General features: G+C 38.2%; 1 protein-coding gene across 2 annotated transcripts in view; it reads right to left on the bottom strand.

The window, feature by feature from the left end:
• Positions 1-18,311, bottom strand: part of FMN1 (formin 1) — a 451,599-nt gene that overhangs the window by 404,910 nt on the left and 28,378 nt on the right. For both annotated transcript variants that reach the window (XM_058293858.2, XM_058293860.2), the window contains exon 3: positions 9,829-11,821. In XM_058293858.2, coding sequence (XP_058149841.1) covers positions 9,829-11,689 — 1,861 coding nt within the window. In that variant the 5' untranslated portion in view covers positions 11,690-11,821. The remainder of the gene's footprint in view (positions 1-9,828; positions 11,822-18,311) is intronic.

Here is an 18,311-nt window from a genome sequence, read left to right as displayed (position 1 = left end):
CTCATCTCTTCCTGCCTTTCCCCATACCCTTCGTCCACTATGTCCACTTTTCCCATTCCAATGCCACCTCTTCTATGTGGACATTGGATTGGTTGTGTCCATTGCACCTCTATGTCAAGAGGAGGGTCAGATTCCACCTGGAAAAACATCAGCTCTTGGCCACAGTCTTGGCCTTTTAAACATTTTCCTTTTTGAAAAACAAAATGTGAATGTGAAAAATAGGAATCATTTATTTTATAAGGAATCAACCTCAAAATAAGAACTGTTCTCAACAGACTCCAGCACCTACAATCTGATTTATTGGACTTACCACACTCAGCTAAGATGGAGTTGAAGAAGGACAACCACCACACCATGGAGCCTAGAGTGATTACAACTGAAAATGGGAGGATTGCATCCAGCATCCAGGTGGAATCTGAGCCTCCTCTTGACATAGAGGTGCAATGGACACAACCAATCCAATGTCCACATAGAAGAGGTGGCATTGGATTGGGAAAAGTGGACATAATGGACAAAGGGTATGGGGAAAGGCAGGAAGAGATGAGAGGTGGAGGCGTCTTCGGGACATGGAGCTGCCCTGGATGGTGCTTCAGAGGTAATCACCGGACATTGTAAATCCTCACAGGGCCCACTTGATGGAATAGAGGAGAGTATGGGCCATGATGTGAACCAATGTATATGAGGTGCAGAGGTGCCCAAAGATGTACTTACCAAATCCAATGGATGTGTCATGATGATGGGAACGAGTGTTGTTGGGGGGGGGGAGAGGGGGGGTGGGGGGGTGGGGTTGAATGGGACCTCACATATATATTTTTAATGTAATATTATTACAAAGTCAATAAAAAATAAAAAAATTAAAAAAAAAAAAATAAGAACTGTTCATTAGTAGAAAATATTTTGTATTTAATATGCTAATTAGTTCTTCTTAATGTGAAATAATAGAAGATATTTATAATTCCTTTTTGTGCCTTTCACAAAAAGCCACAATGTGATATCAATTGTCATTAAATACAAGAGCTTTGTTTTAGAAAACTAGATCTTATTTTCTGAATCCAGGAAATGAAAACTGTGTTACAAGGTCTTCTCACTCTTTCACTTCATATATGTTTGAACTTTCAATAATAAAAGAGATTATCGACCTCATTAAATACAGAAGTAGAAAGGTCATAATACAAAGAAATGAAACATGGTAATAATGATTTATTATAAACATAACCACTGTTCTGTAACAACATACACCACACACACACACACACACAGAGTCTTCTCTACCCTGTTGCCCATTTAAAATATCATTGTACCTTTCTACATCCATTCACCAATAAATTGGAAATCTCTGTCATGTTACTAGCTGGATACAAACTTAAGGAACAGACAGTTTAGGAGCTAAATCTAAGTGTTAATGCTATAAAATATTAAAACGTACAGTGTGTAACAAAAGAATACAAGATAAAGAAACAGGAAATGATGGCCCATCCAAAGGAAAAAGATAAAAATTCAGAAACCATAAATGAATAACACCAGGCTTTGGAGATACCAGAAAAGGACTTCTAAAAAATGATCCTCAATATGCTCAAGGAGCTAAAAAGAAATAAAGACAAAGAACTAAAGGATATCAGGAAAACAGTGTATGAAAAATATGAAAATCTCAATAAAAAGACATGAATTTTTAAAAAGAACCAAACAAAAGTCCTTGTGAAAAATTCCTTAGAAGCTTTCAACAGCAAATTGGAACTGGGAGAAGAAATAATCAGTGAACTAAAAGACAAGACAATCGAAATGATTCATGCTAAGGAGTGGAATAAAAAGAATTTTTAAAAAAGTGAACGGAGCCCAAGAGACCTGTGGGCCCCCACAAGCATACCAATATATGCATTATGGGGTATTCAAAAGGAGAAGAAAGACAGAAAAGAGCAGAAGGAATATTCAAAGAAACAATGGTAGAAATCTTCCCAAATTTAATGAAAGACATGAATATGCACATTTAAGATGCCCAATGAACCACAAACAGGATAAACATGAAAATTATCATGCCCAGACACATAGCAGTCAAACTGTGGAATGGGAAGATCAAGTAAAGCATTCTAATTCAGCAAGAGAAAAGCAACGCATTATGTGCAGTTAAGATTAAGTTCCAGTTTCTAATCAAGAAGGCAGTGGATGAAATAATTACAGGGCTGAAAGAAAATAACTGCCAACCAAGAATTTTATATCCAGTGAAAATGTCTTTCAAAAATGAGAGGGAGGGAGTGGATGTAGCTCAAGTGGTTGAGCGCTTGCCTCTCACATGGGAGTTTGGTTCCCAGGGTCTCCTAAAGAAAACAAACAACGAGCAAACAATGAGCAAAATCAATGAGCAAACAGACAAGGGAGCCAACTCAGGGGAGCCGATGTGGCTCGGTGGTTGAGCACCAGCCTCCCACATACAAGGTCCTGAGTACAACCCCCGGTCCCAGCCTCCAGGATAGTCCATATGTTAAGTCATTAAACAAGTCCCAATAAATTCAAAAATAAGGAAATCATATAATATATATTCTCTGACCACTGTAAAATGAAGCTGGAAATCAGTAAAAGAGGGAGAAATGCAAAAATCACAAATATGTGGAAATCAAACAACAAACTCTTAAATAACTTATGGACCAATGAAGAAATCACAAGGGAAATAAGGAAATATCTTGAGGCAAATGAAAATGAAAACATAGCATACCAAAACTTATGAGATGCAGCAAAGGCAGTGCAAGAGGGAAGTTTATAGCTCTAAAAGCTTACGTTAAAAAAGAGAAAGATCTTAAGTCTGAGACCTAACTTCACAACTAGAAGATACAGAAAAAAAGAGCAAACTAAACCCAAAGCAGGCAGAAGGAAGGAAATAACAAAGACTAGACTGGAGATAAATGAACTGGAGAATAAAAAAGCAATGGAGAAAATCAACAAAATCATATTTGGTTCTTTGAAAAGATCAATAAAATCTACAAATCTTTAACTACACTTATAAAGAAAAAGGATGAAAATAACTAAAATCAGAAATGAAAGGGAGTACATTACTACCAACCCCACAAAATAAAAGACCATTAGAGGATGCTATGAACAACTGTACACCAATGAATCAGACAACCTAGATGAAATAGGCAAATTCCTACCTAAACCTACTCAAACAAAATAGAAAATTTCAAAAGACCAATATCAAGTAAAGAAATTGAATCAGTAATCAAAAACTTCCCAAAAAGTAAAGCTCAGTATCAAGTGGCTTTACTGGGGAATTTTACCAAAAATTATAAAAAGAATTAACACCAATCCTACTCAAATTCTTCCAGAAAAGTGAAGAGAAGGGAATACTACCTAATTTATTCTATGAGGCCAACATCGCTCTAATAGCAAAGCCAGATAAATATACTACAAAAAACAAGAAAATATGGACCAATATCCTTTATGAAATCAGATGCACAAATAATAATCACAAATTGAAATCAACAGCACATTTAAAGAATTATATACCATGATCAAGTGGGATTTATCCCAAACATGCAAGGGTGTTAACATAAGAAAGTCAAAGTAAGACACCATATTAATAGAACAAAGGGGAAAAAAACCCAACAAGATAATCTCAATTGCCAAAGAAATGGCATCTGACAAAATCCAGTGCCACTTCTCGATAAAAACAGAGAACTAGGAACAGAATGAACATAATTAAGGCCATTTATGAAAAACCCACAGAAAACATCATACTCAATGATGAAAGATTTCCCTTTAAAATCAGGGAAAAGGTTAGGATGCCCACTGTCTCTACTGTTATTTATCATTGTACTGGAAGGTGTAATCAGAGCAATTAGGCAAGAAAAAGAAATAAAAGACATTCAAGGATGTCCAAAGGAGAAGTAAAACTTTCCCAATTTGCAAATGGCATGATGCTATATATAGAAAATCTTTAAAAATCCACAACAGAACTTCTAGAACAAACAAATTCAGGAAAGTGGCAAAATACAAGATTAACTCACAAAAATAGTAGTATTTCTATATACTAGAAATGAACAAACTGAAGAGTAATCAAGCAGAAAAAATCATTTTAAAAGAGGAACTAAAGTAGTCAAATATATTGGAGTAAAGTTAACCAAGGATGTAAAGGGCTTGTATGTGAAAAACTGTAAAACATTGCTAAAATAAACCAAAGAAGAACTAATTAAATATAAGGATATTCCATGTCCATGAATCAGAAGACTAAATATTGTTAATATGTCAATTCTAGCCAAAGAAATTTACAGATTAAATGCAAACCCCAAAAAATTCTACACTTCTTTGCAGGATTGTAAAAGCCAACCTACAAGATGCAAACTATGATCCATGCATTGCAGCAGTGCTCCATGATGTATTCACCAAATGCAATGAGTATGTCACAATGATGAAAGAGGTTGTTGATGTGGGAGGAGTGGGGGGAGTGGGGGGGGGTATATGGGAACCTCTTATATTTTTTTAATGTAACATTTTTCGTGATCTATGTCTTCAAAAAAATACAATAAAAATTTTTTTTTTAATTTATATGGGAGGGTAAGGAACTCCAAATAGCCAAAATTAATCTTGAAAAGATGACAAAATTGGAGGAATTATACCTCCCAATTTTAAAACTTATGACAAAGCTCAGTTATCAAAACAGCATGGTACTGGCACGAAGACAGACATACAGACCAATGGAATCAACCTGACCATTGAGAAATAAACCCTCATTCCTTTGGCTAATTAATTTTTGACTAGGGTGCCAACTCCAAACAATTGAGAAAGAACAGTCTCTTCAACAAATGCTTCCAGGAAAACTGTATATCCATATGCAAAAGAATAAAGATAAACCCCCTATCTCACACCATATACAAAAATTAACTCAAAATGGATCAAAGACCTAAGTATAAGAACTAAAACTATAAAACTCCTACAAGAAAACTTAGGGAAGCATCTTCAGAACATTGTGTTTGGCAGTAACTTATTATTTCTTAGATTCCACAACAAAAGAATAAGCAACAAAAGAAAAATAGAAAAGTGAGACTTCATCAAAATTAAAAACTTCTGAGCATGAAAGGATTTCATCATGAAAGTAAAAAGACAATGTATGAGGGAGCAGGCATAGCTCAGTGGTTGAACATCTGCTTCCCACGTACAAAGTCCAAGGTTGAGTCCCTGGTGCCTCCTAAAAAAACATACAATCTACAGAATGGAAGAAAATATTTGGAAATCACATATCCAGTATGGGTTTAATATCCAGAATATATAAAGAAATCATACATCTCAACACAAAAAGATAAACAACTCAATTTAAAAATGGGCAAAAGATATGAACAGACATTTCTCCACAGAAGATATATAAATGGCCAAAAGCATATAAAAAGATGCTCAACATCATTAGCCATCAGGGAAATGAAAATCAAAAGCATAATGAGATACCATTTCACACCCATTAGAATAGCTACTATTAAAAAAAGAAAAAAGCAAGTGTTATAAAGGATGTGGAGAAATAGGAAGGCTCATTCATTGTGGGCAGGAATGCAAAACAATGCAGATACTTTGGAAAACATTTTGGCAATTCCTCAGAAAATTAAATATAGTATTACTTCTAGATATATAACCAAAAGAATTTAAAGCAGAGACTCAAACAGATATTTGCACACTGACCTTCATAGTGGCATTATTCACACTTGACAAAAGATGCAAGCAACCCAAGTGTCCACAGCCAGATGAACAGATAAACAAAATGTGGCATAAACATGCAATGGGATATTATTTAGCTGTAAAAAGGAATGAAGTTATGATACATGCAACAACATGGATGAACCTGAAGACATCATAGTAAGTGAAATATGCCAGACAGAAAATATTATATGATCTTACTGATACAAACTAAATTGAATAAGAAAATTCATAGATTAAGAAATTAGAATATAAGGCAACAGGGACTAGGGACCAGGGTTGGAAATGGAGAGTTAAAGCCTAATTGGCACAGAATCTGTCTGGAGTGATGGAAAAAATTTTTAATGGGTGTCAGTGATGGTAGCACACTATTGTGAATATAATGAACACCACTGAATTATACATTTGAATGAGGTTAAAAGGGGAAATTTTAGGTTGTATATATGCTACTGGAATAAAAATTTTAAAAATACTTAGTTCTGTACAACACAAACAGTGAACCCTATCGAAAATAATGGATTATAGTTAATACTACAATTTTTAAAATGTTCTTTTCATGAGTTTTCACAGAAGTCCCACACTATGAAAGAGAATAACAATAGGGTAGTATATGTGAACTCTGTATTTTCTGCATGATTTTTCTGTAAAACTACAACTTCTCTAATAAAAAGTAAAAATAAATAAAGCACAGGACTGTATAACACAAAGAGTAAACCCTGATGTAAATTATGAACCACTGTTAATATTACAATTATAATAATATTCTTTCATCATTTGTAACAAAGGTACCATGTGAACTCAAAGTGTTACTAAGAGAGGAAACTATGTGAGGGAGTGTATCTGTATTTTCTTTATGATTTTCTGTACATCCACAACTTCTCCAATTAAAAGAGGGGAAAATGCTTATAGCAATGTATATCTTGTCAATGTAATTGCTATATCTATTTTATATGGTTATAGTATAGTATATGTAATTTTTGAATCCTATTTTCTCCCAACATTAATTACAGATTATTTTCTATGTACTATATAATTTCTGTAATAATTTTAAATGACTGCATATATGTATTAATGTTGTGAAACTTCTTAAAATTTTAATTGGAATGCATATCTACTCCCTTGATGTGTGCCCAGGGAGAAATCAATGCTTGAAGGCAGAATTAGATACACTAAAGTCTATTACAAGTATTCCTTCTCAACCCTTTATCAGATGATATTCATTACATCTCTTGATGAGAACAAGAACTGAGCAAATGGTTCACAGCATCAAGAAGAACTATGCCTGGGGCAAAATGCTTCTGTCATCCCCTCAGTGACTTCCATCAGATGAAAAAGATCATGAGATTATTCAAAGCACTCTAAAGCACGGGACATTTTCCTGACTATAGAGAACCAAGATCCATGTGATTCTTCTCGTATTCCAAGAGGGAAGTAAGTCCAGTGTCAAGTCCCAAGGACACTTCCAGGCCAGTTAGCACAACTACTCAAAGGTCTGATAAAATATCACATTCCACCAAGACTTGGGAACATTCTGCAGCAGGCACATCACCACAGTAAATTACCCAATTCCAAGGTTAGGGGAAAAACCACCCCATGGGAGACAAATCTGGCTGTTACTCATCGTTAGTATATTTTCTGATCATATCACCCCAGACAAGGCATTCCCATGTACAGCCCTTGAATGAAGTTAGGCAAGTTACAATGCCAACTGTAGGTGGGACAAAAGCGTCTGTGATACCTTTATCCTATTTCCTGTGTGAATGGTAATGTCAGCTTTAACTCTTGGTCCCTTCAGAAGGAGAAATGGATTCCATGCTTTCTTGGGAATTACCACTTGCCTATAGCACTAAAGAGTCTTCCAATTGGAAAGTAATCTAATTATTTTTGCCAGACTTAAATCTCTTACTTGAATAGTTAATGAGAGCTTTCAGTACTCCTAATCACAGCACATTAATGAAATACCTAGATGTTATTTCCAAAGGAAATAACTGTTCACAGACCATAAACTAGACCTGGTTAATAGCTAACATGAGAGAAGGTAGGCGTTGTATTCAGATAAAGGGCCAGTGTACAGTGATGGTAAATGAACTATAGCCCCCTCTCTGTGGGCTGCTGGGCCTGTCTGGCATCTCTGTTGAGCTTGGGTATGAGGAGAAACTACATGAAAGACAGAGAAGCAGGAGAATTCTCTCTCTATGGATATACCAGTTATAGGAAGTCACTGAAGGATCCAGAATACAGAGGGGACTCATGACTACAGAAAAGAGAAATTAGAGGGAGGAAAATGGACAAGAATACAGGACACAGAAATCTGGATACAGATCAAAGACACTAACTGGAGAACTCTTCATTAAAGTCTTTCCAGGACAGGCTGATGAGAGATCACTCTTGGATGTCCTACAGGAAGGTCTCTACCTAAGAAAAGTTAAACGTGCCGGAAAGGGGAGTGTCCCACCCATACCCCCTGCTCCCACTTTCCTTCGCCTTCTCAATCCTTCCTATTACATGGGTAGAAGCATGGGAAGTCTCCCTGGCAAGAAATCCTATGATCCTTATGGCTGGCTCCTGAAAGTGCTCCTGAAGACCCCCATGAAAGGCTGAAAACCAAGTAAAGGGAACGGCGACGGGCAATTGTACAGAAGAGCCAAGGCAAAGTGTGGTCATTCGTTGGGGGCCTCACGGAGAGCCACCAAGTAAAACTGAATGTCTGCTGTGTGTATGCGTTCACCCAAACACAATGGAGTTTGCATATTTTTATAGAGAAACATGAGAAAAAAATAATAAGTTACTCCTAAATCAGGAAAAAAATTTTTATCAAAGATCAATATATTTACAACACAGTTTCAGGGTAAGGAGGACACAATCCTAGAATCTGATGTGATTTCTAAAAAGAACCCTCAGGAGTTAAGGCCACCTATTCCACACCCATGCCTCCCCAAGCCTCTCAATGAGTAATTCCAGAGGGCTACCTTTCCAAATATTTCCAAAGCTTCAACAATCATATAGGCAAAGAATTTTCCTCTCTAAAATTCTGTGATATATGACATAAAATGTACAATTCTATGACTTCACTGGTGAAGCAAACTGGCTATATTTTGAAAGCAGCAAGTCTTACCAAGCTATGATAAATATATTCCAAAAACAATTTTTTATACAGAATTACATCTAAAATTACCTCATTTTAAAAGGAATGCCCCCAGATCAATGATTGAAATGTCTAAAATGTCAAGAGTTCAAAATGAACAGAAAGTTTTTATCTTAAATCATCTCATGTTTTTTCCCCAAGAAACATTTCCTTAAGAGATCATATCATGTTACTATCTATTTGCAAAACAAAGCATTGCCCATATGCTGTTAAGGGATCACTGAAAAGAAGAGATTACCCACCCAGGGACATATAAAACACTGACCTTTTGGCCACAGTGGCCCAGAAAATATAATGCATATAGGAATGACACTTCTTACACACTGTCTTTCTTGATCCTTAGGCTACTTACTGAGCCTCCCAAATTATTTTCATGTAAAATTTTAAATCACATTAAGCAAATAATCTGGATTAGCTCTGCAGTGCCTTCTGTATGTAACTATGTTATACCAGTAACAGTACTAACTCATAAATAAAACATAATTTAAGAATAAACAATTACTTCATGCTTATTTTGGGAATTAAAAAACAGTTTAAAAATTTGAACCAAGCTTTTTCAGATAAGACTGAATTCATCCCTGTTCTGGTTAAAAAATTTTTGGCATGAAATAATGAAGTTTATAAAGGTGATTATTAAAACAAAAACTAAATCTAAAACAAAAAGCACAAAACCAAAAAAAAAATCCTCCAATGAGAGAGAGAGAGAGAAAGGAAAGGAAAGGGAGGGAGGAAAGAGAAGGGAGTAAGGGAGGGAGGGAGGGAGGGAAGGAGGGAGAGATATTTACAAAGTATTGCTTCCAGAAGCAACTGCACCCCCTACTCCCCTATTCAACATCACCATCATCATAATCTCCTCACTCCCATGTACCACTTCCAGTTTTCTTGCTGCAAGGTGGATTAGCAGGCCTAGGAACTCTGGTTCACTGTTAATTAGCTGCCTCTACCTAGCATATGCATTGACAGTACCCGAAGCACCCAAGAACAGATTTAAAGCATCTTAAAAAGGGACTAACCTGGAGGTGACTGGTGCTGGGGCCAAGCTGTGGTCTTCCCTGACCCCCAGCTCTTTTCGAAAGGTTCCCTAGGCACCAACCGAGGTTGGTCTGCTCTGAGGGAGGTGGAACTGGCTCCTTGGGTCTCCGTGACCTCTGCAGATGATGGTGGCTCCAAGGCGTCAGCAGAGGGGGACCCAGAGAAGGCACCACGCGTTCTCCCAGGGGAGTCATTAAGAGCAGCTTCCCTCTCCCCAGGCAGTGGAGGGATCCGGAGGATCCTGTGATGCTGCGGAGGGCTGGGGAGCCCTGGAGACAGAGGAAAGGGAACAGGTGACATCCGCTTGTGGGAGTCGGACTGCGAGGATGAATTATTAAATACCACGTCGACAGCTGCCAGTTCTGGGAGGGCCAGCCTCTTTCCATCACCGCTGGGCTGGGATGAGTCAGGGCCTGCACCGTGGGGCAGATCCAGAAACAAGGCTTTGTGGTCACTCAGAGGCAGCCCAGTTTTTCTCTTGTTTCTTCTTTCCGGGAGGACGTGGGTAGTTTTTGTGCTGAGGGGGAAGCCCAGCCTTTTCCCCTCACTGGCTTCATCAACCTTCTCACTCTCTATCACCTTCAGAAGGACCTTGTTCACAGCTCCCTCGGCACTGGCAGGCACGCTAGAAGCAGAGGTTCTTGCTCTGGCCAGTGATAGCGGCCTGTCCCCTTGCTGCACCTTGACCTGCCACCTGGAATGCTGAGCCCCAGCCTCGGCTCCTGGGACCGTGAGCAGGTCTGTTTTGGGAGAAAACTCAGCTGGGTCTGCTTGGCAAATGGCCACCCTCTCCTGACCCTCAGGATGGGTTTTAACTACTTTTTTCACCTGAGTGGGCAGATCCTGGACTTTGGCCACCACTTTGGAAACAGGTTTCTTCTTGCAAGTCTGCTCAGCAGACTTCTCCCTCCAGCCCCTCTCGGAGGGATGCTTCTCAAGGTTCTCGTGACTTCCAGACTGATGCTGCTCCAGTCTGTGAGTCCTCCTCCGTGGCCCCCGAAAGCCATCATTTCCTGCCTCTGTGGAACTGGAATCAGGAGGCAACACTCCTCTTCCAAGCCTGGTATTCTCAGAAGCCATCCCAAAGCTCCCAACGCCAGGGTCTGTGTCCAGGCTGCTAGGAATCCCTGGGGGGCGACTGTCTGTCCTCTGCAGAGATGTACTAAGTGCCCCGCTTGGTGGCAAGTTCCCCCTTTCCTCTAGGAGACGAAGATGAGGCCTTGCTTGAGAATGAGGAAGAGACTGGTTGGAAGAGATCTCATCCTTCCCCATCTGAAGAGCTGACTCCTGGTCCCCACGCCCTTTTTTTCTTGTCCTCTTCTGCAGAAGTACCTCAAAGCTTTCCTTCCTCCCACCACACCTCTGGGGCTTTCTGTTCCTATGGGCACTCTTCTTATTGACAGAGTCCCCTGGGGGTTCCCCCTGCCATTCATCAGCACCCTGTGAATAGTCGTCTTCCAGAGCCAGGCTCACAGACACCGCCGACATTTTCCCCTCCTGGTTCCCCATTGTAATTCCCAGGATGTGATGTGAGCTCAGCAGATTGGCCAGCAGTCTCTCCCTCTCTGCTGTGAGTTTGTACAGCTCAGTTAGAATGTCTTTCGTGGGAGTCTGCTTGAAAAATATGTCACCCGGATGCTCATTTGGTTGCTGGCTGAGGCTGATGATGTCTGACCCCTCCCTGACTTGGTAGCAGGTATGAAAACCTTTACTGGATTTGTCTAGAGTTACAGTGCCCTTGTATGAAAATCCTCTGACTTCCCCCCATGGAAGATAGAAGCTGATGTAACAGAGTTCAGTAATGGGCTTAAGCAACTGGAGGGTGCAGTGAGTGCCTTCCATTATGCCTACCTAATTATTCATGCCTCGGAGATGTCAGTCTGTGGTCAGGCTTCCCAGGCTCTGGTGGTAGGGCACGTGATGGTAGGTACGCAGGGAAAGCAGCTGACAGTCATCTCCAAGCAATGAGTCTGCCTGTTAGAGTAACAGGGGAAGAAAGCAGCTTGTCTAACAGAGTACATAAATCACAGCAAAACCACGACTTACCCTTCCTCTCTGACTGACCTCAGCCAACAAGGCATCAGCCAAGAGGTTGGCTTCAATCTCTTTCCCACTCCCACCCCACCCTTAACTAGCAGTTTTTCTACAGCTGAGAAATGGAGGAGTGCTCTGATTTTAACGCCAGGGCAAAAGCCCCATTTCCCCACATGCCCCCACTAGATAGCCTAGAGGATATCTCTCATCTACTCTTGGCCTTCGCTTATATTCTTCCATAAAACAGAGCTACCATACTTCCCAGAAATCCTGAGGAAAGGGGTTTTTGAGAGCTTAGAAAATATAGCCATTTAATAAATCATATTTGTAATATTACTTTACAAAGAGGAGTCAAGCCATTTTCCCTCCAAAAATTACCTTCTAAGGTTTAAGATTATTTATTTAACTTATGGCACAGTGTGATACAAAGGTAAAAGGCCAAAGATTTGGTATCTCTTCCAAACATAACTTGTATTTTCCCCACAGAGCTAAAAGTAAAAACTAAAAAGGCCTCAAATATTTCAATCACTGGGAGTCTTAATCAAGTTTTATTCTACTTCTTGCTTCTTTGATGTTAAATGGAATGGCAGAGGGAAAACAAATCTCTGTAAATCACTGCTGGCCCTATATGGATTTTCAATCATTTTACCACAGAAAGTGACTTAAATGTCAAATAAGCAATGAAAGTGATTATCATGTAATCTGAGTGATCGCAGGAAAATCTCTACAGCCTTAAATATTAGCATCACCCAACCCACACATGGGACTTAGAATTCTACTTCATGACACTTTTATAAATTAAAGTATTGCCTAATCTTCAAGACTTTCTTCCTTAAAATAAATTCCCTTGAGAAGGACAACACAATAACCATTTATTAACCATAGTTATCCTAAGTGAATTATTTTCCTTAGGTTTTTTCCAGCTAGTTCTAAGCAGGAAAAGAACACATAAAAACAAATTTTGAGGAGAAGAAGAGAGAAAAAAGGAAGGTTTTTATAATAAACAATCTGTGAGTGAGAGAACCTGAGAGTAATAAAATAAAGGTAAAAAATAGAGACATCTTGTCAACCCAAAAGTGCCAGAAGAACCCAGAGTACCCACAGAAAGGATTATAAAGGCATGAAGAGAAGAAGCACACAAGAACAGATGGGAAGCCAGCACAGCCTTTGCCTCTTCCACAATTTTCTAAGGGGCCATTCACCTACTCATATTTCTAAAACCTTTCTAAATGCTCATTGCCGGCCTTTTCTAAAGATAGAAATATAGAGAGATACCTAATAACTATTGATAAAATCTTGCTAGATGTATCAAGAATTCACTTGGAAGATGGTCTTTTATTGTATGATTTATAACCAGCATTTAGAAAAGCAGTTGCAGATCTGTCAACATCCCCGCTACATGATGCCGAGAAGTATCAAGAGTTCAATCTATGAATGCTTGGGAAAACTAAAAGGGAGCCTCAGAAGTGCTATACTGGGTTATGGAAACAAAGGAGATGCCCTCTTCTTTGTTCAAGCAGCATTCTCCTCCAGCTCCTCTTGCCTGCTCAGTTTCCCTGGATTAGAAGTATGTAATGTGAGTGGAAGGTAGACTTTAAATTTTTCACAATCTGTTCAAAGTAGCAGCACAAGTTCATGCCATGATTTCAAACAAGAATACAACTGCTTATTCTAAAAGCCTAATTCTCTAAGAAAGGAAATTCTTAATTATTGAGCACACATGTGCATGTGCTTTCATTTTATCTCATTAACACATCTCCTTTAACAGATAAGAAAACTAAAATTCAGAGAAATTAAGGGATCTGCTTATAATCATACAGCAGAGAAAAAAGCAAGTTTCATCTAGGTCCATCTCACTCCATTGCTTCATAGATATTCTCCTATCTACTGTCTTCTACTGATTAACTGATTTTCCATCAGGCCTTCCAGGAAATTTGAGCAGAGGAGTTCCTTTATTTTGCTAACTTTGTGTTACTCACGTAATTTCATAAAATGGGACCCTGAAAAGACTATAATTCAGAAATTAAAGGCAGGGGGGACTTAAGTCAAGGTTATATCCTTTGTCAGAGATATTTATGCCAAACTTGTCACGTTCTATTATAGGATTAAGCATATTTTTCTCCTGGTCTTTATAGTTCTTTGTTATATAAACGGAGAAAATTTCATGGTTAGTACTATATATAGTATTCATGGTTGGGAAATTAAAGTCAAGTTTTCAGAAATTATGACATTGGCTTTTATGACAATAAAGCCACAATGCAAGGTGTGAAGCTACTTTTATGAACAAACCACTCCACACTATTGATTCTTCTACCCAGAAGTGTAGTAACAGAATATGGATTGAACATAGGATAAAGAGCTTGAACATCCCAGGAATTACTGGAAGCCACTGAAGAATCCTAAGCAAGGAATGTCACTACCTTAGATTTGAATTAAAGAAAGATAAACCACAGTAGCAAAGTGGAGAATAGACAAGTAGTGTTTGAGGCTTAGGTATAAATTACTTAGAAAGCCCTTTTCCTAGTCTGGGATAAAAAAAGTGTTTCTGGTCTGAACTAAGGCAGTGGCAATGTGAATGGAGAAGAGACCATCAATTTAAGAAATAGAATTGACCATGTGTGTGAGAGAAAATGGTTTATTTTTACGTTTCTAGAATTAGGTGACTGGGCACATCATGGTGCCATCCACAAAGATAAGAAATAGAAAAAGAGGAATAGGATTGGGGAATGATGACGAATTTAGTGTTTGACATCCTGTATTTGAGGTATCAGTAGACTAGCAGGTATGTCAAGTAGACTTTTAGATGAAGGTGTTAGAGCTCAGAAAGGAAATCAAGACTTGAATTACATATTTAAAAGTAATCATAAATATGCAGGAAGTTCCAGTTTCAGGTAAGATGAAGTAAGCACACCCTATCCTATTTCTACCACTGAATGCAGCTATAAATCCTACATGGAATTCATGAAGCAGACACTTGAGTACCCTGAAAAGTAAATAGTAGAAGGATGATTGGTGAAGAAGACCAGAATTTTTCATCCAACATTTCCCCCAGTTTGAACTCAAGGCTGTCCAGAATATGGAAGAGAGTATCAGCAGAGAAAGCTCAGGAGAAGTCCTCTACTTCAAGCTCAGGAGAAGTCCTCTACTTCAAGCTCAGGAGAAGTCCTCTACTTCAAGCTCAGGAGAAGTCCTCTACTTCAAGCTCAGGAGAAGTCCTCTACTTCAAGCTCAGGAGAAGTCCTCTACTTCAAGCTCAGGAGAAGTCCTCTACTTCAAGCTCAGGAGAAGTCCTCTACTTCAAGCTCAGGAGCAGGAACAGGTTGACTGGCAGTGATAGCAGTGGGATCAGGAGCTTGCAGGCACTTAAAATTTCTGAGGAAGGGGAACATTTCTTTTTGATTAGAAGAATCGGTTATAATTGAGTGGGAAAAAACCCACTGTTTATTTCCTGTCTTTGTCTTCCCACTGTTTAACTCCAAACATGGATGAAGTTGCAGGAAGTGTGTGGCAGAACAGGGTAACTAATGTCCAAGATTTTGGGCTATAGGTCTGAAAATGGGATCCTCAAGGAGCCCAAAAGTATGAGTAGATTCTGGAGAAGAGGGAAATTGGAAACTAATCCTATAAAGTTTTTATGAATTCCTGGATTCACCCTCTTATATGAATCTGGTCCTAAAGAGTATACAAAGGATTCTGAAAACCAAACTAAGAGAAGACCATTGCTCAGGTCCCTGGTTGTACATGGGAAAAATCCAAGAAGCACTGAAAAGACTTTGAAAACAAAAACTAACATTAAGACCATGACCAATAAAAGGCTCACTAATACCTGCACCCTGAACCAAACCAGGTCAACTGCCTGCTAAAAATTAAAAATTGACATTGTCCATAGGATTTTTTTTTTATGCTAGCATTCCTTCTTTACTCTTGATATCTTTTATTTATTTATTTTTAATTTATCTCCCCTTCCCTGCCACCTGCCCCAGTTGTCTGTTTTCTGTGTCCATTCACTATGTATTCTTCTGTGTCCACTTCTATGCTTGCAAGCGACACCGGGAATCTGTGTCTCTTTTTGTTGTGTCATCTTGCTGCATCAGCTCTCCGTGTGTGTGATGCCACTCCTGGGCAGGCTGAACTTTCTTTCATGTTGGGCGGCTCTCCTTATGGGGTGCACTCCTTGTGCGTGGGGCTTCCTTACGCGGGGGACACCCCTGCATGGCACGGCACTCCTTGCACACATCAGCACTGCGCATGGGCCAGCTCCACATGGGTCAAGGAGGCCCTGGTTTGAACCATGGACCTCCCATGCAGTAGGCGGATGCTCTAACCATTGAGCCAAGTCCACTTCTCCATAGGATTTTAATTAGACCCGGAGTCTTATAACTTAATACTCAAATCCAGAATACAATTCAAAATTGCTTGGAATACAAAGAATTGGGAAACTCACAACTCACTTGGGAACAGACAATCAAAAAATGACAACTCTGAGATGACACAGATGTTGGAATTATCCACACAAAAAATTTAAAGCAGCTATAATAAAAACTCTCCAAGAAGTAGGGTGAACACTCTTTAAATGAGTAGAAAGATAGTAAGTCTCAACAAAGAAACAGAAAATGAAAATTTTAGAACTGAAAATCTGGTAATGAATTAAACAAAGAAAAAAAAACTCAGTATATGATTCAATAGCTGAATGGAGATGCAGAAGAAAAAAAAGATCACTGTTCAGATTGGGTAATCCAGAAGATTACCCAATCTGAACAACAAAGATAAAGAGACTGAAAAAAATAATAAACAGAGCCTAAAGGATCCATGGATCAAAAACAAAGGAACTAACATTTATGTCATCAGAGTTCCAGAGTGAGAGGAAAAGCATTCAATACAGAAAAAAAAATTTTTTTGAAGAACTGAAAACCAAAAATTTTCCAAATTTGGTTAAAGACAAATTCCAGAAGCTCAGAGTTCATGAAGCTCAGTGAACCCCAAACAGGACACATCCAATAAATAAATCCAATAATTCCATATCTAGCTAAAATCTTAAGCAAACTGCTGAAAACTAAAACCACAGAAAGTATCTTGACAGCCAGTAGGGGGAAAACCTATTATATATAGGGAAATGACTCCAAAAACTACAGATTTCTCATCAGAAGCCATGGAAACAAGAATAAAATGGAACAAAATTTCTAAAGTGCTAAAAGAAAAGACCTGTTAACCTGGAATTCTATATCCAGTAAAAATATCTTTTAGGAATAAAGATCAAATAAAGATATTCTCAGATGAAGGAAAACTAGGAGAATTCATTGCTAGAAGACCTACTCTAAAGAAATCACTAATGGAAGTTCTTCAGACAGAAAGGAAATGATACACAAAAGACCCTTGTTATATCAAGAATGAAGGAAAGAAAGAGGTATGGTAAATATGTGGGTAAAGAGAATAGATTAAGTTCTTTAAAGAATGTTTGATAGTCAAAAAGAAAAATTATGATATTGTCTGGTGAGGTTGCAATGCATGTACACATAATACACAAAACAACTACATCATAAAGCGGGGGATGAGTAAAGGGACTTACATGGTAATTAGGTAAAATAATAATTCTAAGTACAGCATGAAGAGGTGAAGAGTATTATAATTCCTATAGCAAACACTAAAATGTATATATGGGTATAAATGTACACAAAAACACAAATACACATACGAACACATTATAAAAAACAATAGGTAAATTCAAATGCAATAATAAAAATGCTAAAATAACCTAAAATAAAGTAAGAAAGAGGAAACCAAAAAACAAAAACCCTCAAAAACAAATAGAAATAAATGAAAAATGGTCAGCTTAAATCCAAACATATCAATAATCAAATAATATTAATAATATTAATACATTAAATGTAAATGGTCTAACACATCAATTTAAAGGCCACGGTCATCAGAATACGTACAATATATAGTTAAAGGCATCAGCTTGGTTGAAATTACTCAAAAGTATACAGAGAAAAAGAAAGCTTGTAGAATATAGTAATGGGAACATAGATATTTAAGGTATGAATGGAGGAAAGAGATTTTAGAGGAGACTGAGGGAAAAAAATGGGCAGGAAAATAATTATTTCCCATATTTAGTAGCTAAGGAAACTAAGGTCCAATGGTTCAACTTATTTCTCTAAACCCTATTCCCAAAATCTTTCAGTCTGTAGCCAAGCTGATACTAGAAGCCATATCTTCAAAACCAATATTCTATTAAACCAAAGGGCCTCCATAATGCAAGCAAGCCTTTCTTCCTCTCCTCCCTGACAGTAACAGGAGTCACATACCCAGTTATATCCCAAAATTCTTAGCTTCCGCCTCTTCCAGCAACCCTATATAGAGAGCCATCATATCTCCATCCTGTTATTTTCTTTGCTACATTTTCTTTTGTAGAGGGATAATGTAAAAACAG

Source organism: Dasypus novemcinctus, chromosome 3, assembly GCF_030445035.2.
Source record: "Dasypus novemcinctus isolate mDasNov1 chromosome 3, mDasNov1.1.hap2, whole genome shotgun sequence".
Taxonomy (NCBI): Eukaryota; Metazoa; Chordata; class Mammalia; order Cingulata; family Dasypodidae; genus Dasypus; species Dasypus novemcinctus.
Note: the sequence above shows the minus strand (reverse complement) of the source record. Positions and strands in the feature narration are given on the sequence as shown.